Source organism: Phacochoerus africanus, chromosome 3, assembly GCF_016906955.1.
Source record: "Phacochoerus africanus isolate WHEZ1 chromosome 3, ROS_Pafr_v1, whole genome shotgun sequence".
NCBI lineage: Eukaryota > Metazoa > Chordata > Mammalia > Artiodactyla > Suidae > Phacochoerus > Phacochoerus africanus.
In genome coordinates, this window is record NC_062546.1 from 122004641 (window position 1) to 122031608 (window position 26968).

A 26968-nucleotide genomic window follows, 5' to 3' on the forward strand; every position below is an offset into this window, starting at 1 on the left:
CCGCGTCTGCAACCTACACCACAGCTCACGGCAACGCCGGATCGTTAACCCACTGAGCAAGGGCAGGGACCGAACCCGCAACCTCATGGTTCCTAGTCGGATTCGTTAACCACTGCGCCATGACAGGAACTCCCTAAATTCTGTCTTTAATTGTACTTCCCTTTGCACAGTAAGAAGAGAATGTGATAGTTAATCCCTCAAGTTACAGGCAGAGACATTTTCCAGTTTACGTGGAATGTCATTTCTTATTTTTATTCCTGTTTTCAGAAGCTGAACAAATTGAAAGGAACATTCATCCCACTGCAATGATGCTCACCAGCACTGTGAATTTACTGCAGACTCTTTGTCTCTCTGCTGGAGTCCATGCTGAAGTCATGCAGAGCGAAGCCCTCAAGACTCTGTGTGGGCTCCTGCGAGTATTGGTGGAGAGTGGGACGACGGATAAGACATGTATGCAGTGGATAGTTGTGGCCACAGAGTCAGAACTGGGCTGTGGATGCATGTACATGTCTGTGTCTGTGTGTGCGCTCACATGTGTGAGCATGAGTGCAAAATTGAGTGTATTAGTGTCTTAGGGCTGCTGCAACAAATTACCGCAAACATGGTAGCTGTATTAGTTTGCTTGAGCTGTCACATCAAAGTAACACAAACCGGGTGGCCTCGGTAACAGACATTTATTTCCTCCCAGTTCTGGAGGCTTAGAAGGTCAAGATCAAGGCGAGTTCCTTCTGAGGACCGTGAGCACAGAAGCATCTGTTCCAGGCCTCTCCACTAACTGAGCTCCTTGGCTTGTAGATCTCCGTTCTTATCTTCACATGGCGTTCTCCCTGTGTGTGTCTGTCTCCACATTTCTCCTTTGTACAAGGACCTCAGTTACATTGGATTAGGAACCCACGCTCATTTAGTTTAACCTCATCTAAATGAACTGCATTTGCCATGGCCCTGTGTCCCAATAAGGTCACATTCTGAGGTACTAGGGTTAGGACTTCGACATAGAAATTTTGGAGGAACGCAGTTCAACCCTTAACAATGGCTTAAAACAACAACTTCATTCTCTCAGAGTTCAGGATACCAGAAGTCCAAAATCAAAGTGTTGGCAGCACTGCACTGCCTCTGAAGGCTCTAGGGGAGAGACCTCAGTTTTCTCTTGGAACTTCAGCAGCCCCAGGCTTCCAGGGCTTGGAGTCTCATCATTCCATTCTCTGCTTCATCTTCACTTGGCCACCTCCCCTGTTCTTTTCTGCCTCTTACAAGGCCTTTCATTGGAGTTAGTGTTCACCCGAATCCAGAATAATGTCATCTCAATCCTTACCTTAATTACATCTATGAAGAATTTATTTCCAAATAAGGTCATATCTAAGGTTCTGGGTAAACATGAATGCGGGGTAGGGGGTTACAATTCAACACACCAAAGCATTTATTTGAGTATGTGAATGTGAGTGTGTCGAAGTGTGAAAGATGCTGAGGAAGTAAGTGGCGCATGTATGTGTAGATGTGCCAATTTTAGTGCATGTGTATGTGAGAGTGAGATTGAGTGTGTGTGAATGTGTGTGTATGTATGAGTGACTCTGAGTGACTGTGAGCCTGCATGCACATGATATGAGGTGTGAGTGCCTGTGCATGTGTGTGGGTAAGTGTGAGGCTGGTATGTGTCTGAAGGGCAGTGTCCCTGGAAGTCAGGAGAGCAAGGAGGCTGGAGCTGTGGAAGCTGGGGAAGGGCTGCCATTGTCCATCTGAGCAGAGCACATGGTGCCACTCGCCTTAGGGTGTCTGCCAGCCAGAAGAGCATGGGAGACCCTGGGAAGGGCAGGCAGGGTCACAGTGGAGCAGAGTCAAATTGCATGAACCCTGTGAAAACCTCTTACTCTCAGTCTGCTGTCACAGCCTTTTTATGCCCGCACCTTTGGTATATGGAAGTTCTCACTAGGGGTCAAATCAGAGCTGCAGCTGCTGGCCCACACCACAGCTCGTGGCAACACCGGGTTCTTAACCCACTGGGTGAGGCCAGACATCGAACCCCAGTCCTCATGGATACTAGTTGGGTTTGTTTCTTCTAAGCCACATGGGAACTCCATATCACAGCCCTTTTAAACTTGGTTTGGATATTTATGATGCAGATTAAATATAAGTGAAATATGCATATGAGACTTACAGAGTACACTAGATGCCCTCTAGCAGATTGCTTCTATTTGATTTGCGAATTGTTCTCCTGCTGCCTAGGAACGGTTAAGTAGATGGAATATTTTCAGGGTTTGAGTTACTCCATGTACCTGAGAGACTTTTTAAAATGTACCGTGTTCCTTGAGTTAACGGGCAGGTCTTCTCCTGTCTCTCTCACATTGAATTAGTGAAATTGGAACGTATTTGTAAAGGAGCTTGTTGTTGAAAATAATGTGACATGGGCGGATTTGAAGGTTGTAGGGAGTATGTTTCCAGAGATTGGGTGCCAAGCTGCTCTGTCTTGTCCTGGCAGCCTCCCCCAGCAGGCAGGTGTGCCGGGAACAGCACCGGAGCTGGTGCACCCTGGGCTTCGTGCGCAGCATTGCACTCACCCCACACATGTGCGCCGCCCTCAGCTCTGCACCGTGGATTACGCTACTCACCAAGGTCGTGGAGGGACACGCGCCTTTCACCGCTGCCTCATTGCAGCGGCAGGTAACTATGCCATCAGGCTGATCCCCTGCTCAGTGTGAGTTTTGGAAAGGTGGAAATCCCTTAAGAAGACTGGCCATCGTAACTGGGCACCTGTGTTCAGCCGTGAGTGCGGAAAGAACTAGAATGAACACAGACACTAGAGGCTGAGGATCTTGACTTGCTTGTCTGTGAAGTGGTCATTTCTACCCACTGCTCTGATCTGCTTCACAGGCTTTCTAATATAATTGTCTTGAGAAGAATTAAACTAAAAGGAGTTACAATTAAAGGAACATCTGCATATGTAACGTAGCTTATTTTTTTAGCCTCTGGTAATGCATAGCAGTAATCAACTTGGATGTAGTTATCTGGCTCAAAAGTAATGAATGTTAAAATTTTCACATGATTAATTGTATTAGAGGAACAAAAAATGTAGAGAAAATACAACCTCTTTTCATCTGTCAGCTAATGGCTTTCTTGAATGCTTGCTGTTTTAAATTGCCTTTATCAGATCTTAGCTGTACATCTGCTGCAAGCAGTACTTCCGTCATGGGACAAGGCGGAAAGGGCAAGGGACATGGAGTGCCTTGTGGAGAAGCTGTTTGATTTCCTGGGCAGCTTGCTCACCACCTGCTCTTCAGACGTCCCATTTCTCAGAGGTGGGCAGCTCTCCCCCTTGCTGGCATCCCGGACAAGTGAGCAGGGCCCCAGGTAGCTCCTTTTTCCTATATTTCCTACAGAATCCACCCTGAGGAGGCGGAGGGCCCGCCCGCAGGCTTCTCTGACGGCCACGCACAGCAGCACGTTAGCAGAAGAGGTGGTGGCGCTGCTCCGCACACTGCACTCCCTGGGCCAGTGGAATGGACTCATAAACAAGTACATCAACTCGCAGCTCCACTCTGTCACCCGTAGCTCCACTGGGAAGCCAGCAGAGGGGGTGGGTACCACCCTGCCCTTTCAGGTCTGCTAAGTTTTCCCCTAGAGTCTTGATTTCACTGTCAAATTATCTTTTTAATTGCTGTGTGTTTTCAATGATATATTTTAAAATATTTTTTATTGGAGAAAATTATTGAGAAAAGTAATGTAACAATGAGTTTGACTTAGTTGTGAATACTTAAGAAGCAGGCAGCTCCCTGGGCTCTCCTTTTCAAGCCTGCTGTCTCTTTGCATTAGGCCCTGTTAGAAGACTACTTTCCTGATTCTGAGAACCCTGAGGTGGGGGGCCTCATGGCAGTCCTGGCTGTGATTGGAGGCATTGATGGTCGCTTGCGACTAGGGGGACAAGTCATGCATGATGAGTTTGGAGAAGGCACCGTGACTCGCATCACCCCGAAGGGCAAAATCACCGTGCAGTTCTCCGACATGCGGACCTGTCGCATTTGCCCACTGAATCAGCTGAAGCCAGTAGGTGAACTTGTCTTTGGCTACTAGGTAATAAGGTAAAGGGGTTTTATGTGAGAACCAGGAAGAACTTGATTCTTGCAGTTGATGACTGCCTTCTAGGAAGCTGTCCAACTTCAGGAAAACCATCTATCTTTCTTTCTTGGTTTGCATTCCACTCCTGTGGTTAATAGGGCCTATCTCATAGAGTCGTATAGCTAGTTCATGTATCTTAGCTTCAAAAGACATGAAAGGTGTTTGCAATTTAGAGGGTCCTGTGTAAGTATAAGTTGGTTTTAGTTATTTTAAAATGTGAATTTGTGAAATTTATTTTTTATTAAAACAACTCAACTATCAAAAAAACCTAAAAATGATTCCTTTAAAAAAGTCATTCTTCATGTACAGATGCCCAATAATTATACCAAGTGACATGACATATAGCAGCTCCTGTCATCTTAAATCTGTGAATTAGGGATCACAGGGAAAAGTGAGTGATTTATATGACTTTGCTGTAACTTAAGCGCAGTCTCATTGTATCTTTCAGTAAGATACTGTTTTGATTATTAAATATATGCATTTTGTATAAAATTTGAAATGTATAGAAAATACCTAAGAAGGTAATAACTACCACCTTGATGTAATTATGTTAATAAGTTGGTAAAGAAAAAATTAATTTGGTTTATACTTACTATACATGTAAGTCTTTATCTTGCCTGCAGTGTCATCTTTTAAAATTATTTTCAGATGTAAAAAGGCTTGCAGATAACTATGGTATTTCAGAATTAAGATTCGTGTTTATGGTAATTTTTAGAACATTTGTTTATTCCTACTGGACAAACTTTGAAGGTTGATGTGCTCCTTCTTCAGCTCCCTGCTGTGGCCTTCTCCGTCACCAACTTACCCTTCACGGAACCCATGCTCTCGGTCTGGGCTCAGTTGGTGAACCTTGCTGGAAGCAAATTGGAAAAGCACAAAATAAAGAAGTCATTTAAACAGGGTTTCACAGGTCAGTACATGTGCTTCATGATGAAATAGCTAGTGTTGTTTGGACAAAGTCGTTTTGTCAGAGCACATTCTGTCACTGTTCAAGTCTTTGGCTTCATATGGATTGGCCGTTGGTTGAGTTAGGGTGGGTGTAGTGATGTGGGTATGTAATACAAAGAATGCTGCTGTGGTGGGCGTGGCACTTGAAGAACCCCAGGCCTTCCCACCTTCTGGTACCACAGTCTTAAGTATATGCCTCCTGAGAATCATCTCATGTCCTTTACCTCCCATAATTACCTTTTTTTTTTTTTTAATTTGGTAATAAAAACATTTAAGATCTGCTGTCTTCTGGCTTTCAAAGTTCGGCCTTTTAAATCTATAGCTTGATATTTGCTGTCAGTTTTGGAACATTTTCCATTATTTCTTCAAGTATTATCTCTGCCCTATTTTCTCTTCATTTTTGGGACTCGTCTTTCTCCTATAGATCTTATCTGTGCTTATTCTGATCACACTTTTTGAAGAGGAGTCTGTTCTCTCTCCCTCCCTTTTTAACCCTTCTAGCCTAGTTGCCCAAAGGGAGCTTTGTTCCTAGCCTTGTCACAGCCATACCCAGCAGGGCCTGTGTGTTTAGAATTGCCTTGCTTGGTATCTGATGGTGGCCACCTGTCTAAGACCAAGATCACTCTGCTTAAACTCTTCCTTTGGTCTGGAATACTGTTCTCTTGATTTTCTTTACATTGCCCCTCACATGTTCTTTGAGAGTTCTTCTCTTTGACTATTCTTTATACCTTGGAAATCCTTCTGGTTTTATCCATAACTTCTGGCTCATTCTGCCCACTTTTCTTGAGTTTCCTCACCCATTTTTCTCCATTCCTGTAACTGCTGCTGCAGCATTTATGATGATGACCACCTTTAACTCTGGATCTCCAGTTCACATCTCTGGCTGGAGGGCCAGATGCGTGAAAACCACAACATGTCCGCAATTCAACTTATGTTGTCCCTTGGCCAGTATTTCCTGTCGCAGTGAATAAACCTGCTTGCCAGATATTCGAGCTTGGTGCCTCAGTGGCACCTCAGGCCCTTCCCACGTCCTCTTTTCCCACATGCCCAGGTCCCCATGCTGCCTTCATGGCCTCCAGCATGTCCTTTTTTGGAGTGTTGCTGCTGTGACTACAGTCGGTTTCTCCTCATGGTCTGCCTGTATCTTTGTGGCAGCTTCCCTGTTCTCTTCCTCAGTTGGCCCATGTACATTCCTGCAGTTGTTTGATTAGATAAGATTCTGGGAGTGCCATAATCTCCATGAATTAAAGAGCCATATGTTGTAAGTATCTGACAAAATTGTCTCCTAGGTGTCTTATGAAGATAAGATGAAAGTACTTCATTTGTGATGTAGGTAATCTGCAATTTGGAATTTTAGCAATTTGGGAAACATTTGATTATACTAGCAATAGCTAACATGGCTCTCACTGTGCTAAACCATCTAGTCCTTACCTCAACCCAAGGTGATGCATGGGGAGCAGGAAAGAGGTAAAACCTGGGGCAGGTGGGGGATGCTTACCCATAGCTCTGGGAAAGGCAAGTCCTTCTTTGCCAGTGGGCACAGTCAGCTGTGTCCCTTGGGAGTGCCTTCCCCTCAGCTGCACAGCTGCTGAGGCGAGAGCCCAGGCAGTGTGTGCCATTCCTGCACCATTCTTTTTCTCCACAGGACAAGTAGACCTGGACCTGCTGAGGAGCCAGCAGCTAAAGCTGTATATCCTAAAGGCCGGCCGTGCTCTGCTTTCCCACCAGGACCAACTCAGGCAGATTTTGTCTCAGCCAGCTGTTCAGGAGACTCCAGCTGCTCACACAGGTATCTTTGTAAAGAGCCCTAGATCAGTAAGAAAGGCAGATACTCCAATAGAAAACAGGCAAGGGACATGAACGGGTGGTGCATCAAAGGGGAAATAGAGAGTTTCACGTATAAGGAAGACATGCAGCCTGACTAGCACTGATGCAAAGCAATAGACAAAGCCTGAGGGGATTTGGTGGGGAGGGAGGGAAAGTGGTGCTTTGCTGCCTCACCATTTTAGATATGGCCCGAGGACCAGCAGTGTTAATGGCATACATTGAATATGTGGAAGGTGGACTCTTGGGCTGCACCCCAGACCTCAGAAATCAGGATCTACATCTTTAACAGGTGGTTCTTATACACCTAAAATGGCACTACTTTAACACTTTGCCAGTGGGGAATTTAAGTTGGTACAACCATCTAATGGGCATTTGAGGGAAATATATACATATACACATCTCTATCGGTATATCTATGGATTCCTGCAAGTTATCTTATGGGAATTTATCATATGAGAAGGCATGGAGATACATGTTTACAGATTTTCATTACGGCTTTTTTGTTCGTCTTGTTTTTGTGTTGAAAACTAGAGACTCCTAAATGCCCGTTATTAGGTGGTGTACCCATGTGGTGAACTACCATGGCTGCGTTCACAGTGATGGTACACACATATACACATCCACACACATATATATGTATGTATATGTTCATTGCTATGGAAACATGTAAATGATAAAGAAACACGTTGCTATATATATCTGTAGATTTGCCGTAGATTCATCTGCTTACCAAAATAGAGATAGTAGAATTTCAGCTGACTTTATTTTCTTCGTGCTTTTCTATATTACCTCAGTTATCTAGAATCAGCTCATATCACTTTGAATAGAAAAAAATCAAAGCTATGAAATCTTCTTTTTTTTTTTTTCTTTTCATTTTTGGCTGCCCTGTGGCATATGGAGCTCCCTTGCCAGGGATCAGATCTGAGCCAGTCACGACCTAAGCCACTGGATCCTTAACCCACCGTGCCAGGCCAGGGATTGAACCCACATCCCAGTGCTTTGAAGATGCCGCTGATCCCGTTTTACCATAGCAGGAACTCCTAAAATACTTTTTGGTTATCTACTGTTGAAAGACACTGTACTTAATATTATAGGGAACAAGATAGTCCTTGTTTATGATTTTTTACTCTCTAGGATCAGAGTGGGGAGAGAAAATGAACACAGATGACTCTATCCAAGGTATGGGCATGTGTGCTGTGAGATGTGTGAGTGCAGTTTCACAGGCGTCCTGGGGCTGCCTGCAGCAGAGGGCTGGAGAGGGCAGGCTCTGAAATGTGTGGCAGATCCTGGGTACAGGGAACTGAGAAGGCTCCGTCCTGGGGGAGGAGGCAGTTAGGAGCACAAGCATAAGCACTGAGTATCTGGGTAGTGAGCTTTTGCAAAGGGCCCAGGGCTTATCAGTGATCATGGGGCTAAAGCTGGAGAGGCCAGTTGAAGTCACTGATAGAGTGCTCTGGCTGTCAGTATGAAACATAAGGCTGGCAGGGCTCCGCATGATAAGGATTGATATTTAAGATGGTAAATATGCAAGTGAGGTATAGGAGTATTTGAAATAGTGAGATCATAGAGAGAGGGAAATTGTGTCAAGTGATGAAATGTCTTCCAAAGGAAGGCGTGGAAAGTGGAAAGAAGGATCCAGTAGACATTGTACTAAGAGTAGTCTTATACATAACTTTTTGGAAAACAAGTGGAAAGTCAAAGATGGCTCATGTTTCAAGCTTGAGTTATAGGGTGGATGGTGAGGGGTGCTGTTGGCAAAAATTAGAAAGTCTAGTGGAGTTTGGAATGTTTTGTTTTGTTTCTTAGACTTAAGAGGGCATTACGAATTGAATTGTAGCATTCTGAATATGAGCCAAATCTAATGAAAGTACAGATTCTTTCTGTATTGGACGTTAGGGTCATTGGAGATAATCCACAGTGTAGAAGATCAGGAAACAGAAGCCCAGGGACCTGGCGTGGCTGTTCTGTGGTCACCCCAAGAAGGAGCTGTGGCAGTGCTGAATCAGGGTTACCATCTCACACTTCGGGCAGAACAAGGGCTCCAGATGGAGCTGTCTAGAAGTAGGCTTGAAAACCCAGCACAGCCATCTGTTTTATGAAGTTTTATAGGACCTGCCTTTTTACATGTCATCTGTGACCACTTTCACACTTCACTGGCAGAGTTGAGTAACTGTGCCAGACCCTGTGGTCAGTAAGCTTAAGCTCTTTACTCTCTGGCACATCAAGAAGATTTATAGCCCTTGGTCTGGAGGATTAGTTGAAACTGTAACCAAACCTGGCTATCAGTGGGCCATGGGGTGAACAAGAAGTGTCAAATACCTCACCTGAGGGTGCTCAGATTAAAACAGAAGACATCATCCCCACAACATGATGTATTTGGAATCATTGTCAGTTTGTGGTCTGAACAAGCATTAAAAGAAAAGCCAGGCCTGGAGATATAAGCTTGGGAGTTTCATAGAAGGGTTTCTGGAGTGATGAGTGTGCACTAAGACAGGGAAGGCTAAGAACTGAACCAAGGGCGGGAATCCAGGAGTAGCTTTTGTTGGCTCTAAAAAGACAGACAAACTAGAGAAGGACAGGGGCCAAAAATTTAGCAGGGAGTGGAAAAAAGCCTTGAAGATTTTAGTTGTCTAATGCTTTATGAGGTAGGGATCATATCTGGTTTAACATGCTCAATGCACCGTCTTTAATAGGAAGGAGATGTTTATGGTTGTAAATACAGTGTCATCTGTTTTTAAATTTAGATGATGGAGCAGCTGCATCCCCTGACCTTGGGGACATGTCTCCTGAAGGGCCACAGCCCCCAATGATCCTCTTGCAGCAGTTACTCGCCTCAGCCACCCAGCCGTCTCCAGTGAAGGCCATATTTGACAAACAGGAGCTTGAGGTACAGTCAGTAGCCTTGGCAATTTTAATCCGGTACACTAGATTATGAACAACTTTTTTCTGGAGATGTATTTTCTTAAGGATATAAGCTGAATTTTAAATGATATGCCACAGTGATTCCCATGACTGGGTAGGTTTTAACCATGTTTGTCATGAAACATTACAGTGTTAGGTAGAGAATGAATGAAGTTAAATTTGAATCTGACTTCGAATTTCTGTGGATTATTTGTAAAAATTAACTGGATTCAGCATTTGCTAATACTCAACTATTCATGGAGGAATCTTTTCCCAGGAAAAAATTGTTATTGAAAGAGCCCCTTGAGACCTGGGAATATGGCACATGCCTGTTTGTTTCGCTAATGCCGTGACCTTTCCTGAGCATGCTCTGTTGCTGCCAGGCTTTCAGCCAGCACCTCTTTTGGAGTGTGTGTGCATACCTGGGGGCTGGGCTGTGGCCTGTTGCCTCAGAGGAGACTACATCTGACCAGCTCTAAGCACGATGGGAACATTCATGGCCGGCCACCTGAAAGACTAGATATTTTAAAAAACCCTTCTTGTTCTGTAGTACATCAAAAATTCTGGACAGAATAATGAAGACACCAACAAAATCTTGAGTGCTCAGTTGGGAAGGCTGAAAATACTCTAGTAGAAATCCTCAGAGACCAAGACCCAGTGGGAAGCCAGGACCCAGCGTGAGCTGAGAAACTGGTTGGGTGAAGGGAGAAGGTGGAGATACTGCTCAGGAGGAGGAATGGGGTGGGCCTCTGACCTGGCCTGACCACTTGCTACTCATTAGGTGTGAAAATCCAAGATGAGAGATCAGGTTAAAGTTGCTACAAGGCTGTGTTGGCAGTCACCTGTCAGATTAAAACAGGATATGAGCAATGATGAGGGTGTTGAACAGTTGCAGTCCAGAGTCATGCTGGGAGGAAACAAGGAGACTTAGAGTTGTCCTTCGAGACTTGGGGAGGGTGTTGTACCAGAGGGAGAGCTGCTATTGTTTTAACTCCATTGATTCGGAGGGAAGTTCAGCCAGTGTTCTTACTGTTCTGTTTGAAATGTCTTTTTCTCATCTGTGTTTAATATTTTCTGTTTCTCTTTTGTTTTCTGCAGTTTGACTAAGATGCACCTGTAGTGTATGTGGTTTTTTCCCCTCTATTCTCCTTGACATTTGCTTAAGTTACTTATATCTCTGGCTTGATTTTTTTTGTTGTTGTTGTTTTCCACCAAATTTGGCTATTTTCAATTATGATTTTTTTTTTCCTGTCTTGTTCTTTTTTTTCTTTTCTAAGATTACCACTGTAGTCTGTAAGATTATTAGTGAGTTTTTGTTTACATTTAACTCTCTTGGTTAATCAGGTCAATCAGGTTACCTGTACTGACGTGTTTTACAGGTTAGGGTTTGGTGCTTTATTGGGTCTCATCTACTGTAAACCATCCAAGAAATTGTTTATTTTATATTTTCAGATCTCACATTTTCATTTGGTTCTTATTTTATAGTTTTATAGTTCTCCTGACAGTTCCCATCTCTTCATCCTTCATATTTGTCTTTTATTATACATTTATAATAGAAACATACATTTTTATTAATATGTTAATATGTTTTATACATTTAAAACATATTTATTATTGTTATGATAAATCTCTTATTTGATCATTCTAACACCCTGGCCACTTGTTGATTTGCTTCTGTTGGCAGTTTCTCTCCTGATTATAGCCATTCATTGGTTCTACTTCTTCATATACCTGTAAAATTTTATTCTATTCTGGATGTTTTGGGTATTACGCTGTATGGGCTCTGGGTTCTGTCACCTTCCTCTGGAGAATGGGGAATTTTACTTTTGTAGATGGTGCAGTACCTGGTAGTCTTCCTCAATCCTAAAGAGGCTTGGTTTCTAGACATTTTGGTGGTGGTTTATTTTTGTGTTGCCCTTAGTCCTGGTTTGTGGTCTTTAATTCTATAGGATTTAGAGTCTCTTCTGAGGTTTCAGTGGAAACCTTTACATCTTGAGCAGCATGCTGGAACTTGGTTGGGCTGAATGTCATATTGTCTCCCTAGCACTGGGCCTTCCATCATGTCCTTTCGGCTGGTTCTTCAGTCTCAGTTTTGCAGTCAGCCAAGGATTCGAGGGTAGACTGCATGTGCATTTTGTGGTTCTCCTGTACCTCTGCTTACTCTGGCAGGCTTCTGGCTGCAGTCCAGTAACACTGACCCATCAGCAACTTGTCTGCTGGCTTCCCATGTGGTCAAGGTCGCACCCATTCCTGTTTTCTCTAAGGCCTTCAAACAGTTCTTTAAGATATTTTGTCCAGAATTCATAATTGTTTTCAGCATAGGCTTAGTTCAGCCCCTCTCGGTTACCAGAATCAGAACTCCTAGCTTGGTCTGGTTCTGAGTTGTAAGCTTTTAGGATGAAACCTATCACTTCTGAGTTATTCAGACTTCATAGCAAAACCCTAGATTTTTGACACTTCCTAAGCACTGGAAATCTCAATAGTGTCTTCTGTTTCTTCCTAATTCCTTCAGTTTTTAAAAAAAGCAAGTCTTGGCACCATGAGAACAACTGAAGAGGAGTGGTCGAGAGTTCCAAGTGGGCGAGGGGAGGGCTCCCTGTACTGGGAGGCAGGCACTGCTCAGCTGCAGGCCACAGTGATTTTGCACATAGTCATTGATTCATTGCCAATTTGCTAATTTATTTCCCAATATTCTTTATTTCCCTCTTTTTAAAAAATACAGTATTTAACTTCACAATGGTTCTTCTACCCTCGAATAGGTAGGAGTTGATTTCATGGCATGTGAGAAGGTCCTGTGCCATCTCTGACCTGTCATATGGAGACGCGAGAGCAGGAGACTGTGGGCACTGCCTGGTCATGGGGAAGGGTTGGGGGGGGGTCCCTTTCTCCCACCCCACTGAGTTCACTCACTCACCTTGTTGCTCATGCAGAGCTCGAGGCCACTGTGAAATTTCTTTAATGGACATTGATAATTGGCTAATTCACTGGGTAGACCAGCTCTGTGTGAGTTATTTGATCATCAGAACTTCCCTCTGCATTAAACTGTAAAAATTGTCTTTGTTGTTTTCGGCATATATTCATTTAAAAGTGCACATGTAGGCCCGGGTTTACTATAGTTCTACACTGCAGTCTATGTAGTAGTAATCCCTAGTTTCCATTTTCCCAGGCTTCTTAGTCCATTGACTTACAAGTCCCTGGCTCCGCTCTCATTTGCCTAGGCTGCTGCATTGGCAGTGTGTCAGTATTTGGCCGTGGAGTCCACTCACCCATCAAGCCCATTGTTTGAAGATTGCAGCTCCAGTGAGGCCACAACACCTGTCCCCATGCAGCATGTTCGTCCCGTCAGAGCAAAGAAGCACAAGCAGCCGCCTGGTCCTGCTCTGCCTATTGTGGTTCAGCTCATGGAAATGGGATTTCCTCGGAGGAACATAGAGTTTGCTCTGAAGTCACTCACTGGCACCTCAGGGAATGCTGCTGGCTTGCCAGGTACTGTGTTGTCCCTGTGGGTATTTTTGATTTAAGGCGCCCACCCATTTATTTTTAGGCTTCCCTTGAAATGCTCACGTTTGAGGCTGAGGCCCTTTGGGCAGGCAGCACTGTGGTCCTCATTGGTTGTGCTGGATGTGCTTGCTCCTAGGTGTGGAGGCCTTGGTTGGGTGGCTGCTGGACCATGCTGACGTGCAGGTCACGGATCTCTCGGATGCAGACACAGGGTCTGAGGAGTGTTCAGACGAGGAAGTGGTAGAGGATGTGGACGACACAGCCTACGCTATGGTCAGTGCCCCTCTCTTGTCCCTCTGTCTTGAGCTCTGGTTTCCTCCATGCCACTCCATATGGCCTCTCTGTGGTTCTGCTGACACATGGCCAAATTACTAAGTACTGCCTGGGTTTTCTGTACCTTAATTACTTTTAGCTTTAAAACAGACCCTTGTTCCAACATCTAATGATGTTGAATAGCTGTTAGAGGAGATCTTGTTTTTAAAAATAATTAGTTGGGAGTTCCCTGGTGGCTCAGTGGGTTAAGGATCCTGCCTTGTCACTGCTGTGGCTCAGGTCACTGCTCTGGTGTAGGTTTGATCCCTGGCCCTGGAACTTCCACATGTCATGGATGCAGCCACCAAAAAAAAAAAAGAAAAGAAAAGAAAAATCAGTATTTATGTAACGCATTGACTTCTGATTTGAGTAAGTTGTTTCAGGGGATTAATTTGGAAATACCTCAGAAATTTTCTATATTTTCAGCTTTTGAGACTAATTCTGCTTACTATGCCGTTGCTATTATTCTTTTTAAAATGAATTTTATAATGGAAATATAGTATAATATTTCATACTTTTTTAATATAGGTTTCACATATTTATTTCTTCTTAAGTAGGTTTAACTGGTTCACCTTTAAAAAAATATATATTTATCTCTTGTAGTCTACTGGTGCTGTTGTAACAGAGAGCCAGACTTACAAAAAACGAGCTGATTTCTTGAGTAATGATGATTATGCTGTGTACGTGAGGGAGAATATTCAGGTGAGTAAGTAATTGCCATAGGCTGGAGCTTTGCTTAGGTTTTCATTCAGAAACTCTTGCATCTCACAAAGTCAGACCTGACAAGGGGGAGGGCATAGCACCCAGCAGGGAGGCCACTGGGGCTAGGGCAGAGGACAGAAGAACAAAAGATCAGCAATGGGCCAGAGCTAGAGAGCAGAAGGTGGCTTGTTCACAGGGTTGTGGCACACAGAGGTGTTTCCCAGTCACCTCCACTTGGACACTTTTACCATCTCCTTTTCCTTTTTTTTTTTAATTATTATCTCACTGCCATCTGATTTTAAAAATTTAGATATGCTTTTTATGTTTTAATTCTTTTGTTCTAGGTAGTATAGTTCAGAGAAAATCCCAACATAATGACATTACTGATACCTAACATGACCTAACAAGATAAACAAGAATTCCCTATCATCTCATATCTAATGCTTGCTCAGATTTTCCCAATTTTTTCAAAAATGGCTTCTTACAGTAATTTTCAAGAAGGTGGATACAAACAAGATCTCATACCTTACACTTGGGTGTCTTTTTAACCTAGAATAGTCTCTCTCCTTCCTTTTTTTTCCTTTTCATGCCATTTATTTTGGCTAAAACTACATTGGTCCATGTCGTCCTCCCTCTTCTGCATTTCCTGTAAAGTTGGAGCAATGGAGGAGAAGAATTGGACTCAGGAATTGGACTCATCTTAGGAAGGAGTATATCATGTGGCCCAACATGCAACATCCCTTGTCATCTATTAATTGCCCATCTTGGTGCTTCAGGAGTATTACTGTTATCTTCTAAACCCTTCAAGAACGGTTACACAATTCTGACTTTGTTATCCCTTCCAAATTTATTAGCTGGACTTCTGTTTGTTGATGAAAACTTTTTTATCAACTCTTGTCACTATAATATATTGTGTATAGGAAAGGCAGAATCAATGGTTGATTTCTGTTCACTTACATTATCAATTTTCAGAATGGTGAATGGGTGCCCTGGTACTTATAGAGATGACCAAGAACCTTTGTTTTGCTTATTATCATTATGGTGAATTTGTTGACTGTTATGGATTTGATGTGTTTCAGGTAATTTTGCTCTTGCTTAGTTTGTTCATTTGAGGGAACCCGTTGGTCTTTGGTAGTTCCCTTGCTTAATGACACAAGTTGATTCAAATTCATCTTGTATATTTTCTGCCTCAGACATTGAGCCAGACAGTTTTCTAAAGAGCTCTGGTTCCATTTAGTGTAAAATGACTTTTGATAGCACACTAGGTGCTAGATGAAATCCTTTGTTAGAAGTAGAATAATGCTACTTAATTAACAATCGATCATTTCATCTGTACACTGAACTAGATTTTTAACTTAATTTTAATTCCAGGTGGGAATGATGGTTAGATGCTGTCGAACATATGAGGAAGTGTGTGAGGGAGATGTGGGCAAAGTAATCAAACTGGATAGAGATGGATTACATGACCTCAATGTGCAGTGTGATTGGCAACAGAAAGGAGGCACTTACTGGGTTAGGTATATTCATGTGGAACTTATAGGTGAGAACATTCTTTAAGTTCTTTTGCATTTCTTAATTAGATTCAGAGTTCCCACATATGAATGCTAATTATAGTTCAATTTTTACCGGAATCTTTAGGCTATCCTCCACCAAGTTCTCCTTCTCACATCAAGATTGGTGATAAAGTTCGAGTCAAAGCCTCAGTTACCACACCGAAATACAAATGGGGATCTGTGACTCATCAAAGTGTGGGGGTCGTGAAAGGTACTGTTATCTAGGCAAGAAAATTAATGTAAACTTTCTTTTCTTTCACATTTAAGGGCAAGAAAAACAAGTGTAAAGCAAGCCTTAGGATATATAAATAGTGTTCTTTCGCTAGTCAGTGCCCTCCAGGCCAGGAGCACACCTGTTGTTGAACAGAGTCATGTGTGCTAACTCACTGCAACTTGAGAGGATGCATACCCTGGAAAGGAGATTTCTCTATAAGTGGGTGTAACAAAGAGCAGTAGTGTTTGTATTGGGTATTTCAGAGAGGGTTCAAGGAATTGGGATAATTCTAAGAGTGGATATCTTTTGTTTGTTTTTACTCAATGAATTTTATTGCATTTATAGTTGTACTACGATCATCACAACCCAATTTTATAGCATTTCCATCCCAAACCCCCAGAGCATCCCCCCACCTCCCACCTTGTCTCATTTGGATACCAACATCATATCCTATCACTTACATGAGAGTGGGTACCGTAAAAAATATTGTTTAGAAGGAAGAAATAATGGACTCACATGATGAGGCTATAATTGGCAAGGAGTAGTTTTTCATACCAGCCAGCATGGGTTTGCGGTTTGGATTAGATTGAACATTGACCAGACGTGGTAAAGAGAGGTTTTAGTTTTGCCTCAATCTATCATAGTCCTAGGGTAGCCTTGTCTCATGTTGGAGTGCTGTAAACTTGGTCTGTCAGTCCTTCTGCCAAATGGCTAGTTCCTTCGCTATTTTTTTTCCTCTCTTTTTTTAATAAGACTTTAGGACTGAATTTAATAAATGGAAATGTGCAAGTGATGAGAGTTAAGAACTGGAAACAAAATGCTCTTTGGTTTATATTTAATGTGATATTCTTGAGATTTCAAATCAAACACATGGCATACTTTAAAAGGTACACTGTAGCCATTTTAACAATAGTGTGAGAGATGATTAAATGTAGGTGTGCTTTTATTTTATCTTTAAACTCTTTCAGTGCCATTTTTGCTTTGTTTTGACTTCTTTCAGCCACATAGAAAATTCTCTTAGATTAGAAATGGCCGCAATGGTGGTGCTTCCACAGTGGATTGGGGTGTTAGTGTTTTCTTAAGTTACTTAAAAACAGACGGCTTATTAAACATTTTACTTGAGTTTAACAGTTTTCTTAAGAGATTCTTAAAAGCTTTACAAATTAAAACAAAGATAAATTTTTAAAATAATTAACTTGGTTTAGAAGTTAATGTTTTGAGCATCTTTCACCAAAGAGCAAGAGGTGTCTTAACGTTATTAATGTAATTTTTATTCCCTAAGATTTTTTTTTTTCTTTTTACGGCCACACCTGCGGCATATGGAAGTTCCTGGGCCAGAGGTAGAATCGGAGCTGCAGCTGAGGCCTACCTCCAGCCACAGCAACAACTGGATCTGAGCCGCAGCTGTGACCTACACTGAAGCTTGTGGAAACACTCCATCCTTAACCCACTGAGAGAGGCCAGAAATTGAACCCACATCCTCATGAAAACGGTGTCGGGGCCTTAACCTGCTGAGCCACAATGGAAACTTCTCCTTGGAGTTTTTGCTTGGTTTAATTAAAAACAAACAAGCAAACCTTCTTATTGTGGAAATTTTCAAACATCCGCAAAAGAAGAGAATGTGGTATAATGAACTTCTGTGTATCCACCTGGCTTTAACAGCTGTCCACTATTGGCCACAGTTGTTCATTCATGATCCCCTCCCTCCGTTATTTTGAAGTTAATCCCTGATTGTCATCATATGTTAGTTCATCTGTAAGTATCTTTGTATGTCTCTCTCAAAGAGGAGTACTCTTTGTAAAATATAAATGACTGTAATATACTATCACTTGACTAGTTATAGATTTAATTCTAATTTTAGGTTTATACTGGTGACACATGTTTCAGACGATTTCTGTTCTGTCCTAGCTTTCAGTGCCAATGGAAAAGATGTTATTGTCGACTTTCCCCAGCAGTCGCACTGGACTGGGCTGTTATCAGAAATGGAGTTGGTACCCAGTGTTCATCCTGGCGTTACGTGAGTTTTTATTTTTATATTGCTAGATTTGTTTGGGAGAAATGGTTTTCTTTGGAAATAAATTTAATAAATGACCATATCTCTTTCTTTTCAACTCAACTGCTGTTTTAAAAATAGGTGCGATGGCTGTCAGATGTTTCCTATCAATGGATCTAGATTCAAATGCAGAAACTGTGATGACTTTGATTTTTGTGAAACATGTTTCAAAACCAGAAAACATAATGCAAGGCATACATTTGGCAGAATAAATGAACCAGGTATAGTAGAATGGTTATTTTCTCTTTCATCAAATTACTATTAATGAGATAATTATTGTTGAAAAAAATGTAGTTTTGCTCTTTAAAGTTCATACTTATGTGGTGAGCAGTGTGCTGGGTGCACAGTGAAACGGGGAAGATGGTCCTAACCAACTGAGGAACTGCAATTTGTTTTTTCAAGTGATGAGTGGTCACTAGAACTAGAGTAACAGGATTTGTTTGCTGATATTTCCGTAAAGAAGAGCACAAGAATCTTATGAGACTGGTAAATGTTTTGGTGGATAGGATGTGGAATTGGTTAGATGGAGAGTGAGTCTTTTTGTTTGTCTTTTAGTACATATTTTTATCATAGCACAATATGTGTACTTTCAAGTGTACAGTTAAGGGCATATTCTACACTTTCACCACTATGTATTTCTAAAACTTTTTCGCCTACACAGGAGTATACCCATTAAGCAGTAATTCCTCATTCTTCCCTCTTCCAACCCCTGGCAACCTCCAATCCACTTTCCATCTCTGTGAATTTGACAACTCTAGGTACCTCATATAAGTGGAATCAGACAAAATTTGTGTTTTTCTGTGTCTTACTTATTTCACCTTATGTTTTCAAGGTTCATCCATGTTGTGGCATGTGCAGAACCTCATTTCTTTTTATGGCTGAGTAATGTTCCATTGTATTTGTCTACCACAGCCTGCTTATCCAGCCATCTATTAATGGACTTTTGGGTGGTTTGTACCTTTCAGCTGTTGCGAATGACATTGCTGTGAACATTGGAGTACAAGTCAGTTTGACTTTTATTTTCAAAATTAGGAGTAGAATAACTGGGTCATTAGGTAGTTCTTTAACTTTCTGAGAAACCACCAAAATGTTTTCCATAGTGGCTACACCATTTACATTTTTAGCAGCAGTATATGAGGGTTCCAGTTTCTTTACGTACTCACCAGTATTTGTTATTTTCTTTTATTTTTTTGATCACAGTCATCCTCATGAGTGAGAGGTAGTATATTGTTGTGATTCTGATTTGAGTTTCCCTAATGACAAATGACACCAGGACTCTTTACATGTGTTTTTTGCCATTTGTATATCTTTTTAGGGGGCATGCCAATTCAAATCTTTTGCCCTTTTAAAAACTTTTGATGTTGAGTCATAAGAGTTCTTTATATGTTATGTACGTTAAACTTTTATCAGATAAATGATTTGCAAATATTATCCTATTCCGTGGGTTGTTCTTTCACTCTCTTGATAGGATTCTGTGATGGATAAAAGTTTTAAGTTTTAATGAAATTTAATACATTTATTGTTTCTTTTGTTTCCTGGGCATTTGCTGTCATACTTACTTCTGGGTCAATTTAAGAAATCATCATTAATTCCAAAGTCATGAAGACTAGCTCCTATGTTTCCTTCTAAAAGGTTTATAGTTTTAACTCTTCAATTTAGATCTTTGAACCACTTTGGGCTAATTTCTGTATGCCATATAATATATAACTTTATTCTTTTGTATGTGTGTATCCAGTTTTCCCAGCACCGTTTGTTGAAATGACTGTCCTTTCACCATTGAATGGTCTTGGCACCCTTTTTAAAAATCAGTTGACCATAGATGTGAGAGTTTTTTCCTGGGCTCTGTATTCTATTCCATTGGTCTTTTTGCCTATCTTTTCATCAGTACCACACTATACAGTGTGATTATGATAGCTTTTGTAGAAGGTTTTGAAATTGGAAAATGTGAATCTTCCAAATTTGTTCTTTTTCAAGATTGTTTTGACTATTTAGTGTCCCTTGGAAGTCAATATGACTTTTGAGATAGATTTTTCTACTTCTGTAAAAAACAGTATTTTGATAGCAATTGCATTGAATCATTATATCTCTGGACAGAATTGTTAATTGTCTTTCCATTTACTTAGATCTTCTTTAATTTCTTTCAGCAATGTTTTGTGATTAGTGTTTAAGTCTTAGGCCTTCTTGGTTAAACTTATTCATAAGTGTTTATTTTTCATGCTATCTTAAATGAAATTAGTTTTTAAATGTCCTGTTTACAATGTTTGTTGCTAGTATGTAGAAGTACATACTATACATACACACTGCATATTTTCAACACATTTTGTTTGTTGAATTAGTACCCAGCAAGTTTGCTGAATTTATCTCTAACAGGGCTTTTGTTTTGTTTTGTTTTGTTTTTTGGTGGAGTCTTTAGAGTTTTCTACATATGAGATCATGTTGTCTGTGAACTCAGATACCTTTTTTTTTTTTTTACAATTTGGATGCTTTGTATTTCTTTTTCTTGCCTTAGTGCTTCAGCTAGATCTTCTAGTACTAGGTTGAATAGAAGTGGCAAAAATGGGCATCCTTGTCTTACTCCTAAATGTAGGGGGGAAGGTATCAGTCTTTAAACATCAAGTGTAATGTTAGTTATGGGTTTTTCATGAATAGCCTTTATCATGTTGAGGAAGTTCCTCTCTAGTCCTAATTAGTAATATTCTCTTATCTTTATACAGGAGAGCTATAGAATCTGCAGAGCTATCTCCTTTTCAAGGCTAACTTTGGGTACTTTCTTGCCTTTTTTTTTTTTTTTTTTTGTTATTAGTCTGCCATGGGTTTATCAATTTTAGTAGTCTTTTCAAAGAGCCAACTTATGTCTTTGATTTGCTGTCTCTCATATCTTTCTTTCTTTCTTTCTTCCTTTCTTTCTTTCTTTCTTTCTTTCTTTCTTTCTTTCTTTCTTTCTTTCTTTCTTTCTTTCTTTCTTTCTTTTTCCTATGCAATTTAGGTTTAAGTTGATTCCTCCCCTATCTCCCATGAATGCTTATTAATGCATTAATTTTTCACTTCCATCTTTTCTAATATATGAACTTAAAATTTTAAATTTATCTTTAAGCAATGCTTAAGCTGTATCCTGCAATACTGATATGTAATATCTCATCATTCATTTCAAAGTATTTAAAAAATTTCTTTGAAATTAAATATTTTAAAATTTTCAAATATATCAGCATTTTCTACCTCTGTTTTTATTGCTTCTGCATTGAATTCACATTGTGTATGCTAATCTTTTACTTTTTTAGAAACTCGTGTATGATAAGACTCAGCATATCATGCGATTTTGCAAATGCATGTCTGAAAGAATGTCTTGTGAAGTTCTGTGGTGAAGTTAGTATTTTCTTAGTTTATCTTTTGCTAGCCTTTCACCCTCAATTTTTCTGTAATTTTGTATTTTAGTTATATTTCTTGGAGGTTATAAAAAGTTTTGTTTTGCTTTTTAATTCCAGTTTGATGATCTTTGTCTCTTACTTGGATTATATAGGTATTTATTTACATAGAAGCAATTCCTGAAATATTTTTATTTAAATTGATCAACTTCTCAGTGTTTATTTTCTTGTTGTAATTCTTCTTTTTTTTTCTGTTTGTCTTTCTCTTTTCCATCTTCCTTTGGACTGATAAGTTCTTCACTATTTAGCAAGCCCCAACCCCTCCACAACACACTTCTTAGCTTAGAAGTTATACATTTTTAGAGTATATTTATACACTATGTAAGTAGTATATGTTATATACATTTTTGGTATGAGTAGTTACTCAAAATGTTGTAAAATCTTTTATTGAATTAGAAAATCTAACATTACTTAGTATTACCCTCCTCCTAAACAGTGTGAGGACCTTAGATCCCTTTAACTTTATTAACCCTTGTTGTGAATAAATTATCATGTTATAATGCTTAAAATTTTTATACATACACTTTTTTTTTTTTTTTAATGGCCACACCTGCAGCATACGGAAATTCCCAGGCTAGGGGTCAAATTGGAGCTGCAACTGCCAGCCTACTCCATAGCCCCAGCAAAGCAGGATTTGAGTTGGATCTGTGACCTAAGCTGCAGCTTGAGGCAATGCTGAATCTTTAACCCACTGAGGGAGGCCAGGGATCAAACCTGCATCCTCACGGACCCTATGTCAGGTTCTTAACCCACTGAACCACAACAGGAATGCCCACATATACATGTTTTCATAGTGATTTTTTTTTTTTTCACTTATAGCTGGTTTGCATTGTTCTATCAATTTTCTACTGTACAGCAAGGTGACCCAGCCACACATACATGTATACATTCTTGTTTCTCACATTATCATGCTCCATCCTAAGTGACTAGATATAATTCCCAGTGCTAAATAGCAGGAACTCATTGCTTATCCATTCCAAAGGCATTAATTTCCATCTGTTTACCCCAAATTCCCAATCCATCCCACTCCCTCCCCCTCCGCAACCACAAGTTTATTCTCCAAGTCCATGATTTTCTTTTCTGTGGAAAAGTTCATTGATGCCATATATTAGATTCCAGATATAAGTGATATCATACGGTATTTGTCTTTCTCTTTCTGACTTACTTCACTCAGTATGAGAGTCTCTAGTTCCATCCATGTTGCTGCACATGGCATTATTTTGTTCCTTTTGATGGCTGAGTGATATTCCATTGTGTATATATACCACGTCTTCTTAATCCATTCATCTATCGATGGACATTTGGGTTGTTTCCATGTCTTGGCTATTGTAAATAGAGCTGCAGTGAACATGTGGGTGCATGTGTATTTTTCAAGGAAAGTTTTGTCTGGATATATGCCCAAGAGTGGGATTGGGGGGTCATATGGTAGTTCTATGTATAGATTTCTAAGGTACCTCCATACTGTTTTCCATGGTGGTCATACCGGCTTACATTCCTATCAGCAGTGCAGAGGGTTCCCTTTTCTCCACACCCTCTCCAGCATTTGTTATTTTTGGACTTGCTAATGATGGCCATTCTGACTGGTGTGAAGTGGTATCTCGTGGTAGTTATGATTTGCATTTCTCTAATAATTAGTGATGTTGAGCATTTTTTCATGTGCTTCTTGGCCATCTATCTTCTTCGGAGAAGTGTCTATTCAGGTCTTTTTCCCATTTTTCAATTGGATTGTTGGCTTTTTTGCTGTTTAGTTGTATAAGTTGTTTGTGTATTTTAGAGATAAAGTCCTTGTCAGTTGCATTGTTTGAAACTATTTTCTCCTGTTCTGTAAGTTGTCTTTTTGATTTTTTTTTTTTTTTATGGTTTCCTTGTGCAAAAGCTTCTCAATTTGATTAGGTCCCATGGGTTTATTTTTGTTTTTATTTCTGTTGCTTTGGGAGACTGGCCTGAGAAAACATTTTTAAGGTTGATATCAGAGAATGTTTTGCCTGTGTTCTTTTCTAGGAGTTTGATGGTGTCTTGCCTTTTGTTTAAGTCTTTCAGCCATTTGGAGTTTATTTTTGTGCATGGTGTGAGGGTGTGTTCCAGTTTCATTGATTTACATGTGGCTGCTCAGTTTTCCCAGCACTACTTGCTAAATAGGCTCTCTTTTCCCCATTTTATATTCTTGCCTCCTTTGTTTAAGAATAATTGACCGTAGGTGAATTTATTTCTGGGTTTTCTACTCTGTTCCATTGGTGTATTATCTGTTTTGGTACCAGTACCACACTGTCTTGATTACTGTGTGTAATATTGCTTGAAGTCTGGGAGAGTAATGCTTCCTGCTTGGTTTTTGTTCTTGAGGATTGCTTTGGCAATTCTGGGTCTTTTGTGGTTCCATATAAAGTTTTGGATTGTTTGTTCTAGTTCTGTGAAAAATGTCCTGGGTAATTTGATAGGGATTGCACTGAATCTGTAGATTGCTTTGGGTAGTATGGCCATTTTTACAATATTAATTTTTCCCACCCAGGAGCATGGGCTATCTTTCCATTCCTTTGAATCCTCTTTAATTTCCTTGACGAATGTTTTATAGTTCTCAGCATATAAGTCTTTCACCTCCTTGGTCAGGTTTATTCCTAGGTATTTGATTTTGGGGGGGTACAATTTTAAAAGGTGTTGTATTTTCATATTCCTTTTCTAATATTTCATTGTTAGCGTACAGAAATGTGACTGATTTCTGAATGTTAATCTTGTATCCTGGTACTTTGCTGAATTTGTTGATCAGTTCGAGTAGTTTTTGGGTTGAGTCCTTAGGGTTTTCTATATATAGTATCATGTCATGTGCATAGAGTGACAATTTTACCTCTTCTCTTCCAATTTGGATACCTTTATTTCTTTTGTTTGTCTGATAGCTGTGGCTAGGACTTCCAATCCTATGTTGAATAACAGTGGTGAGAGTGGGTGTCCTTGTCTTGTTCCAGATTTTAGTGGGAAGGCTTTCAGCTTTTCTTTGTTGAGTATTATATTTGCTGTGGGTTTGTGGTGAATGGCTTTTATTATGTTAAGGTATATTCCCTCTATACCCACTTTGGTAAGAGTTTTGATCATGGATGTTGGACTTTGTCAGATGCTGTCTCTGCATCTATGAGATGATCATGTGGTTTTTGATTTTTCTTTTGTTAATGCATGTGGTGTATGACGTTGATTGATGTGCATATGTTGAACCATCTTTGTGAACCTGGGATGAATCCCACCTGGTCGTGGCATATGATCTTTTTGATATGTTGTTGGATTTTGTTGAGAAATTTTGAGTCTATATTCATTGAGGATGTTGGCCTGTAGTTTTCTTTTTTGGTGGTATCTTGGTCTGGTTTTGGTATTAGGGTGAGGGTGGCATCATAGAATGTCCTTGGGAGTGTTCTTTCTTCTCCAACTTTTGGAAAAGTTTGAGGAGGATGTGTACAAGTTCCTCTTTGTATGTTTGGTAGAATTTACCTGTGAAGACATCTGGTCCTGGACTTTCATTCTTAGGGAGTGTTTTCATGACATATTCAATTTCATTTCTAGTGATCTGTTGTTCAGTTGATCTGTTTCTTCTTCATTCAGTTTTGGCAGGCTGTAAGTCTCTAGAAAGTTGTACAGATTGTCTCTAGGTTGTCAAATTTGTTGGCATACAATTGTCCATAGTATTCTCTTATGGTTTTTTGTATTTCTGTAGTATCTGTTGTGATTTCTCCTTTTTCATTTCTTATTTTGTTTATTTGGGTGTTTTCTCTCCTTTTCTTGGTGAGTCTGGCCAGAGGTTTGTCAGTATGGTTTACCTTTTCAAAGAACCAGCTCTTGGTTTAATTGATTTTTTTTTTCTATTGTTTTTTTCCATCTCTGTTTTATTGATTTCCTCTCTGATCTTTATGATTTCCTTCCTTCTGCTGACTTTAGGTTTTGTTTGTTCTTCTTTTTCTAATTCATTTAGGTGGTGGGTTAAGTTGTCGATTTGATATATTTCTTTTTTTTTGAGGAAGGCCTGTATTGCTATGAATTTCCCTCTGAGCACTGTTTTTACAGCATCCCATAGATTTTGAGTGGTTGTGTCTTCCACATGTACATTTTTAACAGTACACAACATATGATTATTATTTTATTTTTCAATATTTAGATTTTTTCCTATACTTAATATTGTAGTTTTCCTCTATTCCTTTCTGTATGTTTCACTTTTCCTCTATCATCATTTTTCTCCTGCCTAAAGAATAGACAGACCTTAATATTTTCTCTAATGCATCTTCGTGATTATGAATTCTGTTTGTGTGTGTTTTATTTCTCCTTTATTTTTGAAAAAGACTTGTAGCAGAACTTTTCTTTCAGCACTTTAAAAATACTATTTCATTGTAATTTGGTTTATATTACTCCTGCTGAAGTTAGCTGCAAGTTTAGTTATTGTTCCATTAACGTTGCTTAATTTTTGTATTTCCTCTAAGTCTGCTTGTGACATATTCTTTTGTTTTTATCTTAATTAAAATTTACATGTGCATACCTGTGTGTGTCTTTTCTTTCTTGGAGTTAGTAGAGCTTTCAGTTAGTTCATTTTCCAGTTTTTTTGAGCTTTAGTTGACATGACATTGTTTAAGTTTAAGGTGTTCAGTGTGATGATTTGTTACACATATGTATTGCAAAATGATGACCACAATGAGGTTGGTTAGTGACACATTCATCACCTGACATAATTACTGCCGCCCCCGCTGTTTTGGCCACCCAATGTCAAATGAAGTTCCCCGGCCAGGGATCAGATATGAGCCAGTCACAACCTATGCTACAATAGCAGTAATGCTGGATCCTTTAACCCACTGTACTGGCCAGGGATCGAACCTACGTTCTGGCACTGCAAAGATGCTGCTAATCCCATTGTGCCACAGCAGGACTTCCAGTTACCATCACCAAACCCTTTTTTTTCTGTGTGATAAGAATATTTAAGATCTACTCTTCTAGCTTTCAAAGTAGGGCTTTTCAAATCTGTGGCTTGATACCTGCTGTCAGTTCTGGAAAATTTTTTGTTATTCAGTATTTCTTCAGGTATTATCTCTGCCCTATTGCCTCTTCCTTCTTTTTTGGGATTCCTCTTTCCTCTGTCTTCCCATTTTTATTTTCTGTCTTTTTATTTGTTTTTTTTTTTTTTTTGTCTTTTTGCCATTTCTTTGGGCCGCTCCCGCGGCATATGGAGGTTCCCAGGCTAGGGGTTGAATTGGAGCCATAGCCGCTGGCCTACGCCAGAGCCACAGCAATATGGGATCTGAGCCGCGTCTGCAACCTACACCACAGCTCACGGCAATGCCAGATCCTTAATCCACTGAGGAAGGCCAGGGACCAAACCCGCAACCTCATGGTTCCTAGTTGGATTCATTAACCACTGCACCACGACGGGAACTCCTCATTTACATTTTCTTAATTTTTGCTCTTC

At 40.2% G+C, this 26968-nt stretch overlaps 1 protein-coding gene across 4 annotated transcripts in view; it reads left to right on the forward strand.

Moving 5' to 3' along the window:
- The window catches only part of HERC2 (HECT and RLD domain containing E3 ubiquitin protein ligase 2), a 214175-nt gene that overhangs the window by 109809 nt on the left and 77398 nt on the right, over nt 1-26968 (forward strand). For 3 of the 4 annotated variants that reach the window (XM_047772566.1, XM_047772567.1, XM_047772569.1), the window contains 16 exons: nt 268-450; nt 2474-2655; nt 3143-3290; nt 3372-3568; nt 3805-4035; nt 4879-5017; nt 6701-6844; nt 8017-8061; nt 9627-9769; nt 13002-13269; nt 13421-13557; nt 14200-14298; nt 15670-15838; nt 15937-16062; nt 17974-18082; nt 18200-18339. In XM_047772566.1, the coding sequence (XP_047628522.1) occupies nt 268-450; nt 2474-2655; nt 3143-3290; nt 3372-3568; nt 3805-4035; nt 4879-5017; nt 6701-6844; nt 8017-8061; nt 9627-9769; nt 13002-13269; nt 13421-13557; nt 14200-14298; nt 15670-15838; nt 15937-16062; nt 17974-18082; nt 18200-18339 (2460 nt within the window). The remainder of the gene's footprint in view (nt 1-267; nt 451-2473; nt 2656-3142; nt 3291-3371; nt 3569-3804; nt 4036-4878; nt 5018-6700; nt 6845-8016; nt 8062-9626; nt 9770-13001; nt 13270-13420; nt 13558-14199; nt 14299-15669; nt 15839-15936; nt 16063-17973; nt 18083-18199; nt 18340-26968) is intronic. The other variant, XM_047772568.1, reaches the window with a different exon arrangement.